General features: G+C 37.0%; 1 protein-coding gene across 7 annotated transcripts in view; it reads left to right on the forward strand.

Annotated features, from left to right (window-relative positions):
* Positions 1-22,718, forward strand: part of LOC116230830 (uncharacterized) — a 209,420-nt gene that overhangs the window by 69,972 nt on the left and 116,730 nt on the right. For all 7 annotated transcript variants that reach the window (XR_016469606.1, XR_016469607.1, XM_090147294.1 and 4 more), the window contains one exon: positions 19,271-19,332. Coding sequence is in view for 5 of the 7 variants with exons in the window: in XM_090147294.1 (XP_090003420.1) it covers positions 19,271-19,332 (62 nt within the window). In the remaining 2 variants the exon portion in view is untranslated. The remainder of the gene's footprint in view (positions 1-19,270; positions 19,333-22,718) is intronic.

The following is a 22,718-nucleotide window of genomic DNA, read 5'->3' on the forward strand; positions in this document are numbered from 1 at the left end:
ATATTTGTGCTTTTAAGTAAAGGCCAGGGTAACGATGAGATCAAGGCTTTTGAGTTGCATTAAAAAAAATAAAATCTGAGATTTCCATAGTAGATTGAACTGTTTCAAATACTCATGGAGCCATCTTGCAAATATTCAAGGATTCTGTATACATCTTACATGTATCTAGGGCATAAAAGAGATCTGTTTAGATTCAATTTTATTGCTAAAATTGTCCTGAGTAAGGTTTGACAAATGAAAGCTGCCATGCAGGGACTTTTTTGTAGATGTTAGCATTCACCTCTTCATAAAATCCATAAGCACTTTTAACTTGCATAGCCATGAGGTTTTGAATTACTCTTGAAAATTCTCTGCACAACTTTTTTTAAGGTTTGATTTTGGACAAGATGCAAGTCCAGGATGTTATCCCATATGTTAGCAGTGAATTATCACGTACCTAGAGCTACTCTATGTGACTCAGGAGTTCTTAGTATCTCAAAGCCTCCACAATAAGTAGCCACTGAAGTCAAAAACACCAAACTTCATTTTTCATCTGAAATAGGGTATTAAATAACTAAATTGCCAGCTTCCTTCCTCCACTACAAAAATAAAGTAAAACAAACATCCCCTTCATCTATGCTCCAAAATTCCTTATGGTAGAATACTAGAAACTGCTGAAGAGAGTGGGTGTGTATAGGGAAGTGGAGGCTGCACAGTAGATAAACTCGCTCTGTCCTAAACTGAAAAGTGCCATGAATTTAGAAGGACAGATAGTGTGTCCCACTTTTTGTTCTGGACAATGCTTATTCACAGCCAGGGTTACCAGGACTCCAAGTGAATACCATTGCAGCCAGTGTCTTGTCTATTTCTCTGCTGGGCTCTGTCAGGTTGTCTCCTCCACCACTGATTTCATCAGTTCATTGGTAGTCAGGAGGTCAGTCTTGTAAAAATGCTGTCTAATATCATATCGTGTTATTTTTGTGAGGACCTCCTTTGATCCTGGGAATATTTAATGTGCTATCTTGGAGTATCTCCTTTGACAATGGTATATAAACCTTGCAAATGAATTGTACTTGTTAACTACAAGGATAGTTAGCAGTCTCCTCTTTTTTTATCCTATGCAGTGAGGAAGATATAAACCGCTTGTACTGATGCTCTTTTGGTAATGAAGCTGAATACATAAAGGTTTCTTTGTGTGTATTGTTAAGTTATTAAGCTTTGGTAAGCAATTGCTTATATATAAAGTTGAAATGGAACTAATAGAAAAAATACATTTGTCTGAAGCAGATACGGGTTTTTTTTATGTCATGTTGAGATTCATAGGTGGGAAACATTCGTTGCTACTGTTTTTTGATGCATTTTCAATTCTGTTTTTACTTTGATGAATAAAATAGTTATCTTCATTATATGAGTATCACACTTTTTGTTTAAATATGACATTATTCAGCATAAGATCTGTCATCTATCTGAATCAAAACAGTTTAGTGAATATATAAAACAAAAGGATAAGTATCTAATGATTACTGACTCAAGCTAATGTAAACGTCATAAAATCCTTATATATATTTTCTCCACCAGACCTTGATTTGAATTACAGTTCCAATTGTTTGGGCATAATTTGTCCAGTAGCAACTTGTAGGGGAACTTCATATGTATGATGAAGAGATATAAGAAATTGAATGCAGAAATTGTGTACATGGTCTTCAGAATAGTTGCCCTCCAACAAGCAATGAAGTGGTCTTCTTAAATGCCAAGTGTTATTTTAAAGCAGAGTTATGTTAGTGTTTCCCAAATTGATCTTTTAACTGATGCAAAGAATGTATTACTGGATCCAGCCTCTGAAACAAGGCCAAAGGTTTTCATCACATATATTTTGAAACTAGTAGTGTTGTGATTATAATAACCTCAAAATGGGACATATTGCACTGAGTCTCAGCGAATTCCGAGATCTTAAGTGTATTAAATTCCATGAAAAAAGTTAGTGTTTGGTCTCACTTCAGAGGAAGAAAAGTTTCTGCAGGGGAATATTCTTGTGGCATCTCAGAATCAGTCTGTCTTGTTGACATCCTAGATTACAATCCATTCACTTACTACATCTCCTACTTAAGAATACATACTGTTGCTCTCATCTTAAGCTTACTCATTAGATCTCTTCTTAGATTCCACATAATTGCAAAGTCTTTCAGTTTAAGGTTATTTTAAATATTGATTTTTAGAATATCTGTTGGTAGACATTTTAGAATTTCTACAACAAATCCACATGGTGATGGAGAATAAAGCTTTTGTTCTTACTGGGAAATTGTGGTTGTATGGTAGCCTTTGTCTTTCATCTATGAAGTGATGTGAAAGCAAACTCTAAACACGAATTTAAATATATGACTTTGACAGCTGCTTAAAAGTTGATTTTTATTTTTTGCTGAAGATGAATGAGAGATGTCTATTGCCATCAACAGAGTGAAATTAAGACAGTTTTTGGTTCCTTGTAGTGTGAGTGTCAGCAGCTTTGCTTGACTTGAGTACATAGCTAATGTGATAGCAGGCAAGGAATTGGCAAGTACATCTACACATTAAGTATAATTGTAATGCCAGGTTATTATGGTAGGAAAAACCTACATATGGCTATAAAGCATGCTGCATATTGGTGCTACTTAGAGCATCTTCCCTGTACAAACTAAATGAGCACTGCAGCTGGTGTACCATGTTGTAAATTAATTTTACTTATAATTTGTAAAACACTTTCAAATAAATGGTTTTTCTAAATTAGAACGTTAGCAAAGTATTAATTATATTATTCATGGGGGGAAGGTATGCAAAAGTACAATATGTAGAAATATACCTGAATTTATCTTGAAGATGTTTGAAATACTTAATGAAGTATACTGCATATTTAAAAAAATAAAATAATGCAACTTACATTGAATACCTTAAAATAAGTGAACATGTGATCTCTTAGGTAATGCCATTTTATAACACTGCCTCATTTGTTGCTGATTCTGCCCTTATGTCAGGATCAATTTCCTATGTAGATATATGGAGTGAATTAAAATATTTTATTTATTGGCCAGTAGTACCACGTAACAAGCAGTATTTGATTAGTTAAAAAATTCATATTATTTCTTGATATTTCTTTTCTGTGTGCTAAATAGAGGATGCATATTTTTTAGTATGCCTTTTGCTGTCTACTGATGTGTTAATGCTGTGAAATGCTTGTTTGGGACATTTGCAAACTGTCCCCACAAGATACGTTTGATTAAATCATATTAATTTGACCTTTTGGCAGACACTGTGATTCAGATGGCCTACTTAGAACTTGTTTTGAAACTAAACCTAGAAAATATTCCATCTTAACTCATCATAATTGTGTTCAGTAAGGTGACAGATTGTCAAGGAAGACACTTGCTAAAATGAAAGAAGTTTTTCCTGGCTGAAACCGTACCAGCTGAAGCACTTATGTTCCTAACCAGAATATGGGATTGTTATCCTACAGGGAACAATTTTTTGAACCTTGTTTTGACAACGCTTGTTCTGTTTTTTTTCCTGTGCTTTTCTGTCCTATTGGGAAAACTTCCTGCAACGTACAGGAGGAATGCAAGAATAGGTTCATTTGGGCTCTAGCTGGATCCTTCACTGTTTGTACACAGTCTGGGCTCTTTGTTACCATGTCACTTCACCTACAGGCATCCACTTGTGCTTAGAGCCTGCATGTAGGTATGTAAGTAAAGAAAACATACATATATCTTTTATGCAGGTCTTTCATCACACTGTTTGGAGACTTTCTGATGTTCTTATATGGTTTCTGAAAATGCCACTTGACTCTTAGGTCAACCCTCCAGCTAGTACGAAGGGATTTGGATTTTGCTGCAGGTCTGGCTTGTTGCTTTATTTTGAATGGCAATATCAATTGATAGAAAAAAGCTCCTGTTTGATTATGGAGACATCATTCAGATATTAGACATTAAGATGAAATTGTGTTGGGGTTCTAAGAACTGATATAAATTAAATTGATCGCTTGCATTAGCTCTGCCCACTGCATTGCTATTCAGTGTACCTGACTAAATCAAACCCTGGCATCCTATCCCAGCCTATCACTGGCCATGCAGTGACCACAGTTGAATTCCCCCAGGAGTCTGCATACTAAATGCAGTTAAAGATTCGGAAAGCCTTGTGTTAATGTGGGAAAAGATTAATATTTTATGCAAACATTGTTATGAACTTTTTTGATGACTGAACGCAGCAGACACAGTAGTTGAGTAGGGGAGGAATGCGAGTTGGCAACAGGACTCAGATGTGCTCTAGTGCACCAGCAGAGTGCCTCCAATGTCAGCTTCTATTGTTACTGAGGACACTTTCATTTAAAAACACCAGCATGCATCTTATATATCCTGTGGCAGGGAAATGGTAGGTCTGATGGGCAGAAGGAGAAAAGATGAGCTGTGGTCAGGTTTATACTCAGCTAAATGAAAATGGATGGCAAACATCTGAAAAAGCCAGAACAAATTTTCCACTGGGTCAGGCTGGTGACCCTCCAGTGAGTTCAGTGAAGCCACGTTAATTTGTGTAAACTGAAATTCTTCAGTGGGTTTTCATAAATAGAAAAGTAAGTGTTCAATGGCCGTGCAATGAGAAAATAAAAAATTCTGCCTAAGAATAGCAGAGGAAGCTATTCCCTTGCAAATGGAAAATAAAATAGAAAAGAAGCAGACCTAACATAGCTCTGTGGCTGAGATCTGGATTACAGCTGTCTGCAGATGCAGGTAATGCAGGAAGTGAATTTTCAAATGTTTGCCAAGGTACAGTTTTCTGATCAAAGAATGAGAGTGGTTTTGCAAATGAAAGAGAGGATTTTGTGAGGACCAGAAGCATTAGCTGTCCTGTGAATGTCTCTGAGGTACAACACTGATTCTTTCATGGATAAGTCCTGTGCAAGACATGTCTGCATAAATGATTAGAGGCAAGAACAGACCATCACACAAGGCTGATTGACAGAGATTTGTTGACTTAAGTCATAAGGATTTTGGAGCATGTCCTTAGCTTCTGCTGTGACAGAAATGCCCGAGGGCCTGAAACTGAAGATGAAGTGAAAGGAAACTGAATTCATCAGGTCCAGAAGTTTTTAACATAGAGGCTAGAAGAAAAGAGACTGAAGGAATTAGAGACCTGTTCAAAAAAGACAGATCTCAGAAGTCAGTTCTTATTTTCAGGGCCAGCTTCCACACTCTGTATGAATTAGTGACTTGGGTGAAAACTTTGCTCTTTAGATGTCAGTGGCAATATTTTGGTGCATTTCAGCGGAGCTGAGATTTCACCCTATATATTCTGGTAAATCTTTTATATAAATTTGACATTTTGATTGGTGTGTGTTGGGATCCTATTCACTTGACCACACTGAAATAAAGAGAAGATTTATTCTTACATTAAATACATTGAGCTGAAGTTTGGCACATAACTAAAATGCTGTGCTTTTATAGCAGAATGTCCTTCTTATCAGATTTGTAGTATTGCTGATGGCAGAACTCTCTGTGCATTACTTATTTTAGCTTTATATTTTTAGATTCTGTTTGTTTCAAATCTAGGTCAGCTTGCTTGGCAAACTGGCTTGAAGGATAAACTGTAAGATTAGAAGGTGTCATTCTTACAGACAATTAAAGACATTGACTTTTCCATTCTGGTGATACCAATTTTACTTCTGGCTTAGAAACTTCTGAGATCTTGTAGAATTGATTTGATATTGCAGGAAAGGCAAAAATTTGGTGGTAATGTCTCTCCATTGAAAACATTTTATGAGTAATACATATTTCCCTTTTTATTTTTACATAACAAAATATTGAAAATAATGTTACCAGAGGAATTTACTTCTGTGTAACATTTGAGTCAGTGAAAAGGACAATTTGAAAGACCAGACTGCAAGGATTTTATCACTGTTAATGCAAACCTCATCTGTGGGAGAGAAAAGACAATGTACTTTGCAATGTTCAAGAAATCATCATTTCACTTTTTCATACTTCTAGTGTATATAACCTGCAATGGAACAACAAAAAGAGGAAACCCTTGTTTTGCAAAGTACTAGCCAAACTTACTTTAAGACTTGCTGAGTGCTCAAAAAGCTTTGCAGATCAGAAGGAACTGTACTGTTCGTCAGCCCTCATTTCTAGACAGCTGATTTGAAAGAATCAAAACTACAATATGCTCAGCCTTTACTCTTCTATCATTTTGTATCTTGAGAAAAACATCCATTTCCTTGAAGTTAGAATTTTATCATCCAAATAAATATTTTGCTTTAAGTAAAGCCATGCCAATGGGCACAATGCAAATTTGTTTGCAAATATACTCCTTTGTGGGGAGACAGGATTAATTCTAATCCTATCACTTTTTTTTTTTTTTTTAATTCAGTATAAAAGTACTGAATATAAGTGAATACTGATACAAGTTCAATTTTGATGCCAGTCCTCAGTTCCCTTTGGGTACCATTGTTCTCTCATAGGTTCTTGTTTGGAAGTTGGTCCAGCTGCTTTTTCCTCCTGTAATGGTTTTCACTTGACTGTGTGGGATTTGTTTATTCTCTGTTCATTCTCCTTTACTTTCTCCTTTCAGGTTTTTATGGATCAACAGATGTTCATGAAAACAGGATATTTCTTTCTAAGTGTTCTCTCTGCTCCTGCAACTCCTCTACACTCGAGTTCAACATCCTCTCCTTAGCATAACAGTCATTTGCAGAAACCAACTGTGTTGTCAAATGAGGCATAAGCAGGAAAAGCAGATGAGCAGTAAAGAAGCATAGATCACATTTTCATGCAAATATACCACTAATAAGCTAAGAGAACAGCCTTCCTCTTGAGAATAAACATGATAGTTGGTGAAATTAGCATACAAATGAAACCTTTTTCTAACTTTCCTAGGAGGTGCCACTTGCTATAGTTCTTTTAATTCCTGCATGTTCAAGGAACTAGTTATGCTTTTCTGTTTGTGTCTATGACATTTTTGCAAAATGAGTATCCCAAACTCAATATGATATAATAATGCTATATTTTGTTTCAGTTTGTTGGTCTGAAACTTTTTCAGCTGTTAACTTCTTAGAAGTGAAGCAGCAGCTTGAATTTATAGTTGGATTTAAAAGAGCCTCTGAGAAAATAGCAAGTTAGAAAACCCTACTAGTGCCTTGGGTGTTATATTCCACCTTTGCTAATCAGACATACATGAAAGTCATTTCAAATAGCCTTTGAAGACAGCACAGAAGCAATTGATATATTCACTTTTTCCCCATGAAAATGACCTTTCGTAGGGGCTGAGACATTTCCATTAGTGGATATTTTCCCGGTAAGGTATTTCTTCTTTATATATGTATTTTTTCTTTTTGAAAGGCTAACATCTCATGTGCTTTAAAGTTCAGGTGGAAATGAAAACAAGTTTTCAGTATCTCCATAAGATCATTCAAAATCTTGAAAGTAAAAAGTACTTTCCATAGTTGAAATTCCCCAGGCTATTGTGTAGGATAGTGTATAAGCTATTTTGATATTTCCTCCAAATAAAAAAAATCATTACTTTTTTCCTCTCCTCTGGTGAATCCAGAAGGGAGTCTTATTAGAGAAAGTCTTATTTGTTCATTATAGTTTGAATAGTGATTATGCCATTACTTTAATTTTGCCGAATGGGCTGGATTAAGAACTTCAGTCACTGACAAACTTTGTATTGGTAACTAACCATTTGCAGTGCAGTACCCAGCTACTGTAGGCTTCTGGCAGAATCACTAAGGAAAGGCTTGTTAATTGCATGTAAGCAACATGGAACTAGTACTGATGCTTTTCTATCCTGAGATGATTTTTTCACTTCATATGGTTTAGTTTGACCCAAAATCTTTGTGTGACTCAGTCACGTATGTCAGTAGATATGTAATTGGGAAATGAGTTATGCAAAGATTTTGAGGTATCCTCAAGGCCATAAGAAGTCTATAGAAATGGTATTCAGAGGAATGAATGTACATGCAGGTAGCAGATTAAAAGTACTCACCACCTTATTCATTAAAAACAAACATATTTTCTTTGTGTAACAGACCAAGTGAGAAAGGGAAGTATCTTCAAAAATTGGTGGGATTATTTTTTGTTAATTTGAAAACTATATAGGTATTTTAGATTAATATCAAATGATGTCAATGAAGAATTGGAAGGAAACTGTAGGATTTTATATATATACCCTATCAGCTGTAATTTCCTGTCATTTCAGATATCAACTGACCAAATATCAAAGAACTTATAGCCTATCTCTTCAGGCATGTGAACAAATCCTCTGCTTTAACATTAAAAAATCGACTTTGGAATGTAGTATTCCTTCTTATAGAAATTCCACCCTTTTAGTCTTTTTAAAAAAGTTTTAATACCATGGTCGATGGTTCTCATCAACCATAGGCCATTAATATATTTTCACAGTTCCAGAACAGCCAGTGATGCTGTGATGTTGCAGGATGTGCCCTTGGGATGTGCTGCTGGGAGAATATTGCCTTTCAGGCATTTTTGACTGCTGAGTTCAGAGGGCAAGTTTGATCCATGTATAGTAAAAAAGATAGCTTGAAATATTAATTTGGTTCAGATCTGGAAACATGACTGCCTAAAAAACGATGGCTCTTCCTGAATGTTATTTTGAACCCATAAATGTGTTGCTTCTTTTAAGTGATAATGCTCATTTCTCTGTTCAAAAACCAAGATGGTAATTTGCTTAGGAAGTGACATTTGGGTGTTTTGTTTTTGTTATAGAAAGTTAATGGATTTATGCAAAATTTCTTGATTGCTTGAATAAATGTTCTTGGGAAATAAACTTTGTTCTTAATCTTCACATTTAGATTCTCAATGCCCTTGGCAATATACATCTACATGCATTTCTCATTCATTGCTTTATAATTGGAAGCTTTGCTGAGAATTCTGTGTGTCTGCAATCCTTTTCTCCATAGGTACACCTTGCAAAGCTTATTTTCTCTATTTCATAATTACTCAAAGTTCAGCAAGTCCTACCTGCAGCAAAGCAAAATTGGAATTGTGTGCATATGCTGTGGTTTTTTTCCCCTATGAATGAATCAGCTGTAAGAACTGCTTATTTTCAGCCTGCTAATTGCATGGCCTTACTGAAACACATTTTCTGTGTGCTTTGGCCACGTGTGTGACCTCTTGAACTTCAGCTGTGGCAGAGAAAACTGAAGGCTGACCGTGTGTGAATGTTCTAGACAGTATGATGTAGGGGTAAAAAATAGTTAAGGAAAAATTACTACTAGTGCTAGAACAATGTCTCTGCCATTCTTTGCTACATTTAGAGAAGACCTTTGAAGAGATCTGTTCCTACTGTAAGGAACAGTGTATTGTATATTTACACTGAACACTTGTTTCTCTGGTGTACTCCTTAGCCTGAAATTTAGTGTCAGTTTTTCCTTGTCTTCCCACAGGATGTTCTCCAAAGATTTTTATTAGAACTCCTTATTTTGTAAACAAAATTTTGATTTGCTGGATTTTCTTCTAGAGTTTGTGATGGAAGCCAGTGGTGTGGAGTATGGAGACTGCAGTTTTTGTGAAAAAAAGCATATTCTCTTGTATTGTGAGCTGGTAGGCTGCAAAGCTGGGTGTTTTCTACTCTGAATTTCTTCCATCTTTCTGTCATATGGCAGGTAGGCTTTATATGTACATAGTATTTTTATTGGCTGTTAGTGCCATGTACACCAGTTAATATTCAGGATGTGCATATGTTCTGTCTAGTCTAACATCTTATCTAACATCACTGGAGTCTGCTTGTCATGTGTCAGGGCAGAGAAGAGTCACCATGCTTTCCTATTCTTCTTAGCCTTGAAACTGGTGCAGAAGGGCTTGGCGCTCCAGTGAACCACATTATGGTCTGAGGGACTGTGAGGAGTGTTTGAGGGTGCAAGAACTGCTGGTATAGTGATGGACTCTGTAGGAGCAGATGAAGTTAAATCTGGCAGAGCAGTTTAAGCATATTGTTGTCACAGAATTGTCTTTGAAACAAGCTGTCCCCAGATGAACCACAGAACTGAAAGAAAAACACGTAATCCAACCCAAAAATAGGGCCCAGGCACAGACTAATATACATAAAATGTGCGTGATGAGAGAAGATCAGAGTATGGAATGAACTGAAAAGAGTAGTCATGACAAGGTAGATGTACGTTTTATCTTCAAGGATAAGATTGTCTTTATCAAAAGATAAGAGGAATCTTCTTTTCTTCTTTGCCTTATTTTTTAGAAAATATTGTGTCTAATTTATTGCCTGACTTTGAGTTCCAAACAGTGCTTGTCACTGTGATGAAGTCTGCCAGAGCAGAGCCTCCTTTTGTGCCCAGTATTCTCTTCCTGAGTAGGCACTTTTCATTGGTGCAGTGACATGATTGCATTTCTCTTTCTGATTAATAATTTTAGGTCACCACTTGCATGATATTTGCTATAATCATCTCTCTGTGATGGTTTGTTTTGTTTGTTTGCTTATTTTTTATTTCTTGTCTGTTCTGTTAGTGTCCTTAAGAAAGAATGGATTTTATCCATTTTTGCAGTATCTACTTCAGCAAGATTAGGCTGATTTTATTGTACAGATTTACCAAGGCATTGGAAGTTAATAGAGCTTTAATCTTTCCACTAAACTAGGCAGGTAAGTGGAGGCTAAGTACTGAACAGTGCAGTCTTTCTTTATGAACAGTCCACCCTTTGAATTATTAATTACGTTGAAATCCTTAAGGGACTGGGACTGCCTTTGTAGATACAATGTCTCTGGAAAGATTGAGATGTTCTATTGCAAGGTCCAGACCACGGATTTCCATGCCTTCTGGACTTCCTGCCTAGTTTTCCTGCATCCCTCTCTTGAAAAGCAGATCTGGAGTAATGAGAATCATAGAACAGTGTTAGGTCAATGATATGCTCTTTTTTTTTTTCAAAAATGAAAAGTAAGGTGAAATGCCCAGAAAGCTGGAAGTATTCAGTGGGCTAAACATGCAGAGGAGTAATGTAAATGACTAAGTGCAAGAAGGTTAAGCTTTCTAAGCACTCCTGAAGATCAATTTGCCAGACACCTGCTGTGCTTTCTATTTTATGGAAGTAGGTCGGGAAGCAACTAACAATCTCTCATGTGCTTCGTATTTATTATTTTCAGTCATTTTTTGTTCCTTTTATTGATGATTTTTACACACTGATGATGTTGAAAGCTGCCCTGAAGATATTTGCATTTAAATAAGTTGAAGTCTAGCTGTTTGGGAGGAAAGCCAGGTCATATAAAAGTCAAGATGTCCTCACACAATGAGACACTTTGCTCTATGAAATAAGCCAATAAGCCATTCACTTGACAGATTAAAATGACAGATAAGGTGCCTGAGGCAGTCTTATTACGTGAGTTCAACAGACCTCAGACATAAATGGCTTCTCTTTAAGCCTACATTCCCCCTCAGGTTCTTTGCTTTTCTTGAGTTATGAAAGTTGAAACAATGGTATTTATGTATCATTAATTCTAAGGTAAGTGTGTGAGGACTGTGGAAGTATCCACAGTCATGCTGCATTAGAGTGACAATGATACTGCCTGATTAATGAATCTTACAGGTTGGTAAAACACGTCTGATGTGTGAGCAATCACAGAAGTGACTGCAGATCTGTATGGATATAATGCTTTAGTCTCCATGCAGAACAAAATAATTGACATGAAACAGGAAAATCAGCTATTTATCAAAAGTCACACAAACTCCTTGATCATATCAGAAATCCATGTTACAGCACTCCTCTGCAATAGATATAGGCTACGAAGAAAATCTAGGTGGTTGTGTGCCAGTGGCAGCAAAACTCTCATATGTTGAGAATTCTTGACTTCCACTCAAATCATTGGCAAAAGCTGAAGGTTTTTTTAACATACATATGTTTCCTTCTATACTATCTTGTTATTTGAGCTCCAAAATAAGGCAGCGTTTTGGCTGTAATGTAGTGGTTGCAGACCAGGTTAGAGATTGTATGTGCTATACTTGTGCACTGCTCTAATAATAGTACTGCTGTGTAGATTTATAGAGGGCTCTAGAATAAATAAATGAAAACAAGATGCAAGTTGCTTTATGTCTGGACACAAACGATAAACCTTCAGTAAAAATAGGCACCACGTCTCCTTTTCTGGTGTTACAGAAGGGCAAACAGTCTGCAGATGTAAGTGGAAGAGGCAGGCTGATGTTTATGGTTTCTTGCTACACAGTTGAGCAGGTCCAGAGCAGCTCCTGGGAATTATTTCAGCAGCTCGAGGCTCCCAGGCTGTTTCTGAACAGAGAGTTCTGATAACCTCTTCAGGGGAAGAATGAGGTGAAAACCATTCTGATCTTTCCATAGGCTGGTCCTATTCATTTCTCAAGGTTGCAAGCCTTGTGCATAGGATACTAGTGAGTTTTCCAGTGCTTTTTCTGATGTTATTCTTACAGACTACAAGCATTTCCAGCTCGGAAAGGCTGAGTGGGTTACTTTGTACCTGTAGACTTTACAACTGTAGCCATTGTTTGTCAAATGTGCCTTGGATGTACTTGGAGCACAGCAGCAATGAACCACAGCACCTACTGATGTGCTGTCATACATCACAGGTGCTGCTGTGCTGCTGGTACTGGCTCTTCAGTTTATGGCTCCTCTCCCAGCATGACTGCCTGCACATTTTTAGGCACCAAACTCTCAGAATCAGCAAAATGTCGACAGTATGGCAACTTTGCTTGGTGTGGGAGGGGCAGGTAAATCCATAGATTTGTGAACGTGCTCTGTTTCTTTGGTTGATGGCGAGGTGTTTGCCAGGAAATAAAGTGCCCAGGGAGTTTTATGAGTATGGTATTTCTGCACTGAAAACAGGGCTCCGTTTTCAAATAAGTGAATAACTAATGATTCGGTTTTTCACAGAAGCTAGTTAAGTGAATGCCTCTAGTACAAGAATTGGATAGTTACATGAGGAATCTTTCTGTAAGCTGTTACACACCCTTTCTGCTGAGGAGAAAAAATCAGCAAGAGTAAGTCATGGAAAACAGGTCATCTATATTTACATTATGAATCTTGAAGAGATATTTCTCTAGCAATTTTCAATTAAAAATATCTAGACTGTCCCACATTGCGTATTATCTCCTTTTCTTCCAGAAGAAAGGCTGTTACGGGAATGTCTTCTCAATGATAGTTTTAATAATAGGATAGAAACAGTCACTAGTTTCTTATTCTCATTTTGAATGTGTGTTTAAATGTCTATTTGATGTTGCTTTTGCTCCTAGCAGGTTGCTTTGCACATAGCAGGAAAAAAAAAAAAAACTTCTGAAGAATTTTTTGTTTGGCTTCAAGAGAGTTTAGAAAGGCTTTGGCTGACTTTGTGTAAGATTTGGAGTTGAGTGCTTGTATGAAATCAGAAAAGAAAGAGAAGAGAAATGAAGCCATGGAAATTGTAGTACCCTTCTCTTAAAAACCAATTATCTGCTGGGAAACAAAAAGGAAGAGGAGAATAATTGAATGGGACAGTACAGAAAATCTGTCTTTGTATAGTGCATTGAGCAGGGCATATTTCAGCTGCCTGGCTGATACATGAGTATCATTATTTATCTGCTGGTAACTTGCTTCTGACATTATCACTAAATTGGTACCACAGCCTGTTGTCCATCAGTCACATTAATTTGAAGATGCAGCATCTAGAATTGGACCTCTTTTATTTGGAGAGCACAACAAACCAAACAGCCATAATTTGTCTTGTAAAATAATTCAGATCACAGAAATTAAACATGCATTTTCAAAATCTCTATAGTCATTTAAGTTTTTATAACAAAATTCCACTTAAATGGGATTGCCTTTAAACATCAATTTCATTTTGAGCAGTAAAGTCCTGGTTGAGATGCAGGGAGTGACAGGTGTGCTGGCCTGCTGTTGTGAAGAGTGTTTTGAGGAAGGAGATTTTCAGAAAGGACTGCTGTCAGAAAGCAGCATCAAAACTGTGAAATCACCTAGTGGGTTAGCAGCACTCCATGCCCAAAGAGGTTGTGCTACTTCATAGTCAAACCTTGGTCTTATTACCTCTCCATGAGCTGGAGCGGGATTTGTGCTGAAGCCAGCATATTATCATTGCTTTGCTGGGTCTTTTCAGGGAGCTTTTGCTGAGATTCTGGGAGAAAAACAGAGCTTACAATCTTTGGAAGATGTGTGAGGCACTTCAGGGAGAGTACAAGGATGTTGCTAGAGTATTCAAAGGGAAAATTAGAAAGGCAAAAAGAACTTCATTTGGCTACCATTGTTGAAGATAAAGAATATTTTTTACAAATACATTAGCAGCAAGAGGAGGGCCGCTGAGAATCTCCCACCTTTATTGGTCACAGCAGGGAATACAATTGCTGAGGATGAGGAAAGATCGAGGTTCTCAATGCCTTCTTCTGTCTTTGTTAGTCAGACCAGTTATCCTTAGGATACTCAAGCCTCAGCTTGAGACAGGAATAGGGAGCAGAAAAAAACTTCCCCCAGTTTAGGAGGAAATAGCAACCTGCTGCTCCACCTGGACTGTCATAATTCTGTGGGATCCACCCAAGGGTATTGAGATGGCTTGAAGATGTGATTGCCAGCTGCTCTCCATTATTTATCAGTCCTGGTCAACTGAGGAGCTCCCAGATGACTGAAGACTTGTGAATGTGATGCTCATCTACAAGAATAATCATAAGGAGAATCTGAGAAACTGCAGACCTGTCAGCCTGACCTAAGCATTGGGGAAGTTATGAAGCAGATCATCTCGATTGTAATTGCACAGCAGGTGTAGGACAACCAAGTGTTTGGTGGCTCATTCCTGGGAAGCTGTCTCAGCTGAGCCTACAGAGAAAATGGAGCAGTCTACACCTATTGCAGATCCAGTGTGGCCTACTTCATTTCCAGAGTAAAGCAGAAATTGAAGCCAGACTGTGACCAGCTGCTATGCTTGCCCTAAGTCTCCTTTGTAAGCAAGGCAACTACAGGCTTCTCCTGTCCTTCTCATTGCCTCCAGTTCCTGGGATGTTACAGGTGCAGGGGTATTGCTGGAAGTAAGTTTTATTCTGTCTTGGAAAGTTTCAAAAAAAAAAAAAAAATACTGTGCAAAAACTTATTGCAAAAGATTTGTAATAATTGTTTACATAGATATTAAAGTCTGACCTTTAAAACAAAATATAATGTATACAGTGTTTTTCAGTGCTGACTTTTTAATAGTATAATGATTACAGCTATTTCTGTTATCTCATTACTGGTGGCTGGAAAATTAACAGGAATTGTCAGCATTTTGAGCAAGCGTTAGTGCTTCTTTTATAATTATTGCTGTTATTATTATTGAATTGCTGTGCATATTTTGACCTGTGCTTCAGCTGCATAACTGTATAATCCATATGTAGAAGGAGATAAGCAAAGATGTGATGATTTCAATAGTGTGGGAAGGGAGTATAGTCAGGTGGGTATGTTTGTTACTTCCTACTTGGCACTTCAGTAAAACAAAATGTGCAAATGGAAAATAAATTGGCAGTGGATTCGTTAAGCAAAATGTTGGTAACAGATCTTCACTGTGAGAAAAGCTTTAGCATAAGTAGTACATAAATCTTTACTTCACTGTTAATGTGCCATTTTGAAAACATATGGCTTCAAAGGAAGCCTAGTGAGCTAACCCTTGGATAGGTGATGTGGAAAGCAAAAAATAACTTTGCCTACCACATCGGAGAGGTGTTTGGTAATGGGGTGACTCCAAAGCCCCAGGAAATATAAGTTTTCTCTCTTGCAGCATAACCAGTCAGTACGACAACAGCATCTATGATTTTATCTTTTTCTTCTTTTTAATTTTCTATTTTAATAAATTGAGTAACAGTGGAGGGAGTCATAGTGTACTTGTTATGTCTTTTTTTCTTAAAATATAAATTATCTTTTGCTACATAAAGAGGAAATAATAAGTACACATTACCTATCAGTGTTCGGTATGATAGTATCCTGGTTTGGTGAAACCCATTGACATGTCACTCCCAAACAATGTGAATATATGTACATAAATAAACCCCTTTGGTGAGCAGAAAAATGCAAAACATGGCACTTGATCTTCACACAGCATCTCATTATCAAAGATAAAATGATTTCAAGAAAAAACAAAAGTCTGTTGGTGTTTGCTGGTGTATTTACATTGCCATCTGGAATATAAATTATGTTGAAGAGTGTTTTCACTCAGTTCTTTATGAAGCTGCCAATGTTAAGCTCCTATCAGGACAAGCAGTAGTTGACTCATCTGATCCTGGAGAAAAAAGTGCTCAGAAGCTTAGTGTACTCTTAATGCTCAGTCAGGGATTACATCTGTGCCTGAAGTCTCAGCTGCTTTATTAAAAGCAGAGATACTGGAGGCTTTCCTGTGGTAGATTTTGCTGTTAAAAGAGTTACAATGATCCTTGGAATACAATGTCAGAAAGAACAAGGCCACTATGGAAAGGTAAAACACTGAAGGGAGCTACTTTTACTTTAGGGAACACAAATGTCTCATGAGATGCATGTACATACACATGTACTCAAATAAGAAAGTATGCATTGCAGGTGGAGAGCAAGAAAGTGGGAATTAGATCACAAATACAAGGTTTAATAGAAGAAAATGTTAGTTTGAAAGCTTTAGTACAAACTAAAGTACAACTATTTGTCTGTATTTCCCATTGCAAGCAGAAATAATCTGGGTGGGGAAAGTGTAACTGCTTGAAATTTAGATAAGTCAGTCTAGTAGGTATGCTGGAGGAAGAAATGGACTCTTGGGGATGTTTAGATGATTGGGCCAAGTAGGACAATTATTGCTGTGAATATACAGCTGCAACTCCACATAGGGACAAATGGGCATTATGAAGAACAAAGAAAAGAAATGCTGGAACTTCTGAAAAAATTTTTCAGTAAATCCTGGGAGCTCTGTGTGGTGGAGAAGCCAGGAAAGTGCAACATTATCTATGAACGTTCAAACTCAGGCTAAAAGGGAATTTGGTTGCCATGACACACATTTTGATACAGGCAACGGTGAAAGCTCCACGTGTTTAAATTAGTAGCACTAACCTGCAGGTTTCAGAGTATGTTTGGAAACGTTAATAAGGACAGCATGTTCCTGGAGGTTTCATGTGTGTGCATTTTTTGTGTATGCCAACAGGAATGTGGTAGATTCCCTTGTATGTTTGGAAGGCTCTGTGATTTCATCTTGGAGTTCCATCCCAGAGCCTCAATGCAGTCACTAAGACAGCCACTAAGACATTGCAGTCACTAAGACATTGCTCAATGTTAATAATTTTTCAAACAAATATCAATTTGTCTCTACTTTCAGTTATCTTGTAAGGAATGTGCTGGCTTTTTATGGATCTATTTCTTGCTATTGACAAGTATCTATGAAATTAGTTTTAACATGTCTGTCAGTTCATATCCTGGTACTAGCATTTGTCACTTATGTTTAATAGCCTTCTGTTGGAAGATCCTTGAAACTTCCGAACTGCACAGTAGTGAAATGTGGCAGTAAGGATTTCGTTTCTGGTCTGCATGGTACAGTGGCATTCCTGCTGACCTTTGGGCATTTTTGGTTTTTTCCCTTGGATGTTTCTTTTGAATAAATCCTACCTTGGTGGAAGTAGGAGGGCTCCAATCAGGACAAAATAGCTTACTCTTTTTTACCCCATTAAGCTAACTCTTCATATCTCCGGAGATGGGTTACTTTTAAATCACTTGGCAAGAAACATATTTCTCAGAGAAACTTCTTTTGTTGGTGTTTCTGAGCAGCTGTGTTGGCTGCAAAGAAGCATGTGTGTGTATGCTTCTCTTCACAACCAACACAGTTTTCTTTAAGCAGTGAGACACTTGGTGTTTTAACACTGCTGGCAGCTTACAAAATGTTTACTCTGTGTTTCTGTTCATCTTCTTGGAGGGATATTAGTACCTTATAAGTGCTGATGGTGCCTCACAGTAACAGATTTCTTCTAGTCCTATGATTCTTGCAGTAGCATCAAATACAAAGTTCTCTGCTCCTTTCATCTTTTTTTGGAACATTAGAAACCTGTTTTGGTATTTATGGGTTTGTTCTGTTTCTCCTAATTATGTGTGAAACAACAAAAATGTATTGTTTAGTTTGTCGGTGTCGATTCCACCACAAAGGTGTTCTGCTTATGATGGATCTGAGCAGTTACTGTCAACTAACGAATTCAAATGTACAGCATTCACAGAGAATTTCAAGCAGTGCCAGCTCTAATTGCCTTGTTAATCTTACAAAACGATGTCCTCTTCAAACTTTTGTTTAGAGTCAGTCAGCATAAAAACATTCTTCCTGCTGAAATAACTTCACAGACAAAGTTCAAGTGAGCAATTAGTAATTGCATCTGTTTTTGAGTTATTTTCCCAGCTTGTGGTAGTTCAGTTAATAACCTTTTAAAATTCTGTAGTATATATCCCCAGGCAGCTGTAGCTCTATTTCCCTAATCTACTGCATGTTCAAAGTACTCGGCTATCTGGGACCATCTGTTTCTCTTCTCAAAAGACTGTAAAATCCTTTGGCAATCCCTTGAATGAACCTCATGCTTCCTAACATGGAAGAGTATTAAGTCAATGCAAAATCCGAAAAATTATGGGAAGAGACTTAATTGATATTAAAGATAGTTTGTATGCAGTGACCATCGAAAGAAGAAATGCTATGCCTCAAAGCACCTCAGGGAAACATTGTATATGTTTATCAGCAGAGTGCATAAAAATCCATTCTGAGAATGTTAGCAAATATACTTAGATTGGCATGTCACTACAGAATGATAGAATGGCTTGAATTGGAAGGGACTTTAAAGATCACCTAGTTCCAACCTCCCAAAGGGTCTATCAAGGATCTATTTCAATCTCAGTTCTTTCACTGAACAAGGACATATAATACCTAAACAGCATCAAGTTTACATGTTTCTTAAATTATTCCATGAGTATATCTAAGGAGCCATTCATAAGTTTTCATATCTCTTCATTTCTACCTCTGCTTAGAACTCTTGGATATGAGTCTTTGTGGTGCATCCTATTTGCTTTAAAGTTGAATCTTTCCCTAGATGCTTGCTACATATAGGCATTGTTAGTCATGTCTTCCTGGATGCATATAATTTTTTGAGTGCTATAAATAAAAAATGTATTTAACTATACTAATATATACCCACAAAAAAAGTGGCAAGAAACTCCAGTTCCAGTTAAAAGAAATTATATTCATATTAAAGCCTTTGAAAAATCTGCACAATTTTTGCAAATATACAAATTTAAAATGCTTGAAATGTATTCAGATTATTACCCAAGTTTCTTCTTCTGTCTTCCAGAAAGCTGAAGAGAAGCGGTTTTCATTGAGTAACCTGTCTGCAGAAGCTGTGTCTATACAGAGGTACTAAACTTTTTTTATGATTTAAAAAATATGTTTTCATTTCTATTGCCATCTTGAATTTTGTTAGGAAATGATCGGCTTTCAGAGTTGTGCAAAAAGCATTTCTTCTGTCTCTGAGAACCTGAAAACTGTTTGTGCTATGTTTTCTGCTATTAGGAATCCAGTTAACTCAGATTCGTGAAACATGTGTTATGCTTTTGATGTTTCTTGGCTAAATCCACCGTGAACTCACAGAATAAAAAACATGTTCCTGTTGTTTGACCTACCGTGAATCTGTACTGATGATTATTTCATGCCAGCATATCCCTTTATGTGTGCTGAGTTTGAATCATGCGGATGGAATGGGTATTCCATCTTCAGCAAAGAATGTTTGACTGAGATGCCAAGTGCTAGACACCTAAATCTGGCAAAGCTGATGTCTCTAGGCTCTCTAGCTGTCATTTAGGGCTCTCCCACTGGGGCTTGCAAGGCTTTTGACCCAATTTGTTGCCTGAGTATGCTAATTTCTTTTCATTTATTTTCTATGGAAAATAAGGGTGCTAGAACCTTGGTTTAGCCCCATACATGTCAATAATTTCCTTTATGCAACTATGGCCTACAGCTTAGCACAGTGGGAACACACCTCAAGTTCTGTGCTTTTTTACTTGCTGATGGCTGTCTGTATTTTTTCTAACAAAAGCTAGCCTGAAACTAGCTACTCCACTGACCTGAATCTCGAGCCTGACAACATATCCTGAACTGACATGTCCTTTGCTACTGGCTGCCTGCATGGGTGATGTCTTCTTCAAATGTGGCTATCAGAAGCTGCAAAAGCAGGTTGCTTAGGTCTGAGATTGTAATTCGAATGCTGTTGGTTATAGTCATGTCCTTTTGTTACCACTGGTTTCTTTCAGGTATAGGGTTATGCAAGTATATATATAAAACATACATGTTATGTGATAAGCATGTAAGTGCATAAACATAAGATTACAGTTTTTAACAAAGTATTCTTATGTCTTAGAACACTGTCTTACAAATGTATAACGATTGCTTATATAACCAGTTATATGGGGGGTGTCCTGGCCCTGCTCCCTATCTCCATATGTTTATGCTGTGCTTGTCAAAAATACTTTGCTTTCCATCCAGGACTTCAGCCAGATTCTTTGTATTGGAGTATTTGTCCCAGGCTACAAACACCCTATGGTGAGACTTGCACAAGTGTGCTTCTGATTGAACGTGCGTTCCCACTGATGATATAATTTGGCACTGAATTTGTGCAAACAGCCATCTTGTACATCCTGTTCCTCTGCAATTCCATGTTCACTCAGGTGTGAAATTGCTACATACCTCTTAGGGAGTGTGCTTATTAATAACAACCTACCTTTCCTTATCATCAGCACTCTGTATCTGGCACAAATCTTTAGTAGTTTGACCATTGGAAAACAGCCTTTTGTAGATTTTGTGACATCAGTGCATGAAATAGTTCCTTAGTTACTTCAAGCACTGATTTACCCAAACTATTTCCCCATAGCTCCTGTGAACCCTTGCATTGTCAACTAGTATGACTTTTCTTAATTTTATAATTTTTTTAAAGTATATAACACTTTATGAAACAGTTATATAATAATATATTGGGGAAGAGGTACTGGATGAAAAAAGATTCCTTGGCACAAGCTGTATTTTAAAGATGTGATAACTTCACTTCTTGCTTGCTCCCTTCTTGGATACATCCCTGAGACAGTGGTCTATGTCCCTGGTACTGAAGGTGGAATACTCCCACACCCTTCTACCTCTCATTTTTCTTGCAAGCCTTCTTTCCTGACCACTTTTCCTGACCACTTCAATTTTAGGAACAGAGATCAGCACATATGATGGTCGTTCTACCCTCACCCATTCATCTCATTCACTTGACTGTTGTTAGAAAATGCAGATATACCCAAGATAAAGCTTCCTTCTTCTTGGGATCTTCTCCAAGTTTTCACAAGATTACTTTTAAATCATACATCCTAAGGAATGATCACTGTACCTGCATCTTATCATTAAAGTTTCACAGACCAGAGAGAGGACAGCTCTAGCATTTTTTAATGCTCATCTCCTCTCTACTTATGATCACCTTGGCAACTTGTGGGCATTGTGTGTGTCATTCTTCTTTTGAGGAGGAAGAGCATCTCTAGCAGGTCAGGTTGAGTCTTTTGGTGTCTTGAGTCTCTTTCTTTGTTTAATAGAGAATTAAAGAGAACCTGGAATTGTTGTAAAGAAGACTGTGCCCTTTTGTGCTCACTCACCAGATAAGAGAAAAACTAAGAACTATGTATATCTCCATCCCTTGAACATTATCAATAGAACTGATATTCTATTTCATGGGAAAGGGGAGTTTTCCACTTTGGGTTGAAATCTTGTAATTGAATTCAAAAAAAATGAAAGCCCAGGTACAGATGCAAGCCCTCTGAAATCAACTCTGATGAACGACACGTATTTCCATTACAGACTATGCAGCATGAGAACTTGGGAAGCAAACGAGAATTGGACCATGTAATTTTTTCCAGTCTCTTTTCAGGTCTTTTATAACTCTGTTGCTTTCAAAAACAGTCTTACTCATTTCTTTGATTTATCTGTATGATTCAGTCTCTAGACCTTGTTTGTGATTCGTTATGCAAAATTCAACACAGTTGCTAATTCTGTGGCCCTTGTGTTTGTATTTTAATTACCCATCAAATACTTTTTTGCATCATTCTTATAAAATATTCTCAAAGGGCAGAATTAATATTTCATCAGTACATTCAACTGTTGCTAACATTACTGATCAGGAAGATTTGTTTTAATTTGGACTGTGTAATCATGGTCAATGTGGTCTTAATCCAAAGGCTGCTGAGTAGAAAATGCCAGAGAACTTCAGCAGAGTCTTTGACTCAGATGCTTTTGTGAACACTTTAGGTGTATCTGACAGTCAAGACTTTTTTCATCTGTAACGTATCTAATGTGTCTCACTCATAGGATATTAGAGAGCATTTAGTTTTTGGGAGAAAGGGAAAGTGAGCTCAAAAAAACAAAAAGACTAAATTCTTGTTCATTATATATTATATTTGCAATGATTTTTTTTTAATGGCACTAGTTACATTCCTGTATATATTGTTAGATTCAAAAAGTGAACATCATGTATCATTTTGATACAGAAAGAGCACTTGAATTCTGTCAAAATGTGATTATTTGAAAAAATATGATTTTCTTTTTTATTTTCAATTTAATTTTAAATTGAAGATCAGTGTGATTAGATCAGATAGCTAATTTGTCAGTTTTAACGACAAGATTATCATTTTTTGTCTCCAAAATCTAATCAAGATAATGGGGGGTCGTAGGGGTGATGGCTAAAGAGAAGGTGTGAGAAGGCAGATAAAGTAGAAAAGTAG

This window comes from Phasianus colchicus, chromosome 10, assembly GCF_987193195.1.
Source record: "Phasianus colchicus chromosome 10, bPhaCol1.hap1.1, whole genome shotgun sequence".
Classification (NCBI taxonomy): domain Eukaryota; kingdom Metazoa; phylum Chordata; class Aves; order Galliformes; family Phasianidae; genus Phasianus; species Phasianus colchicus.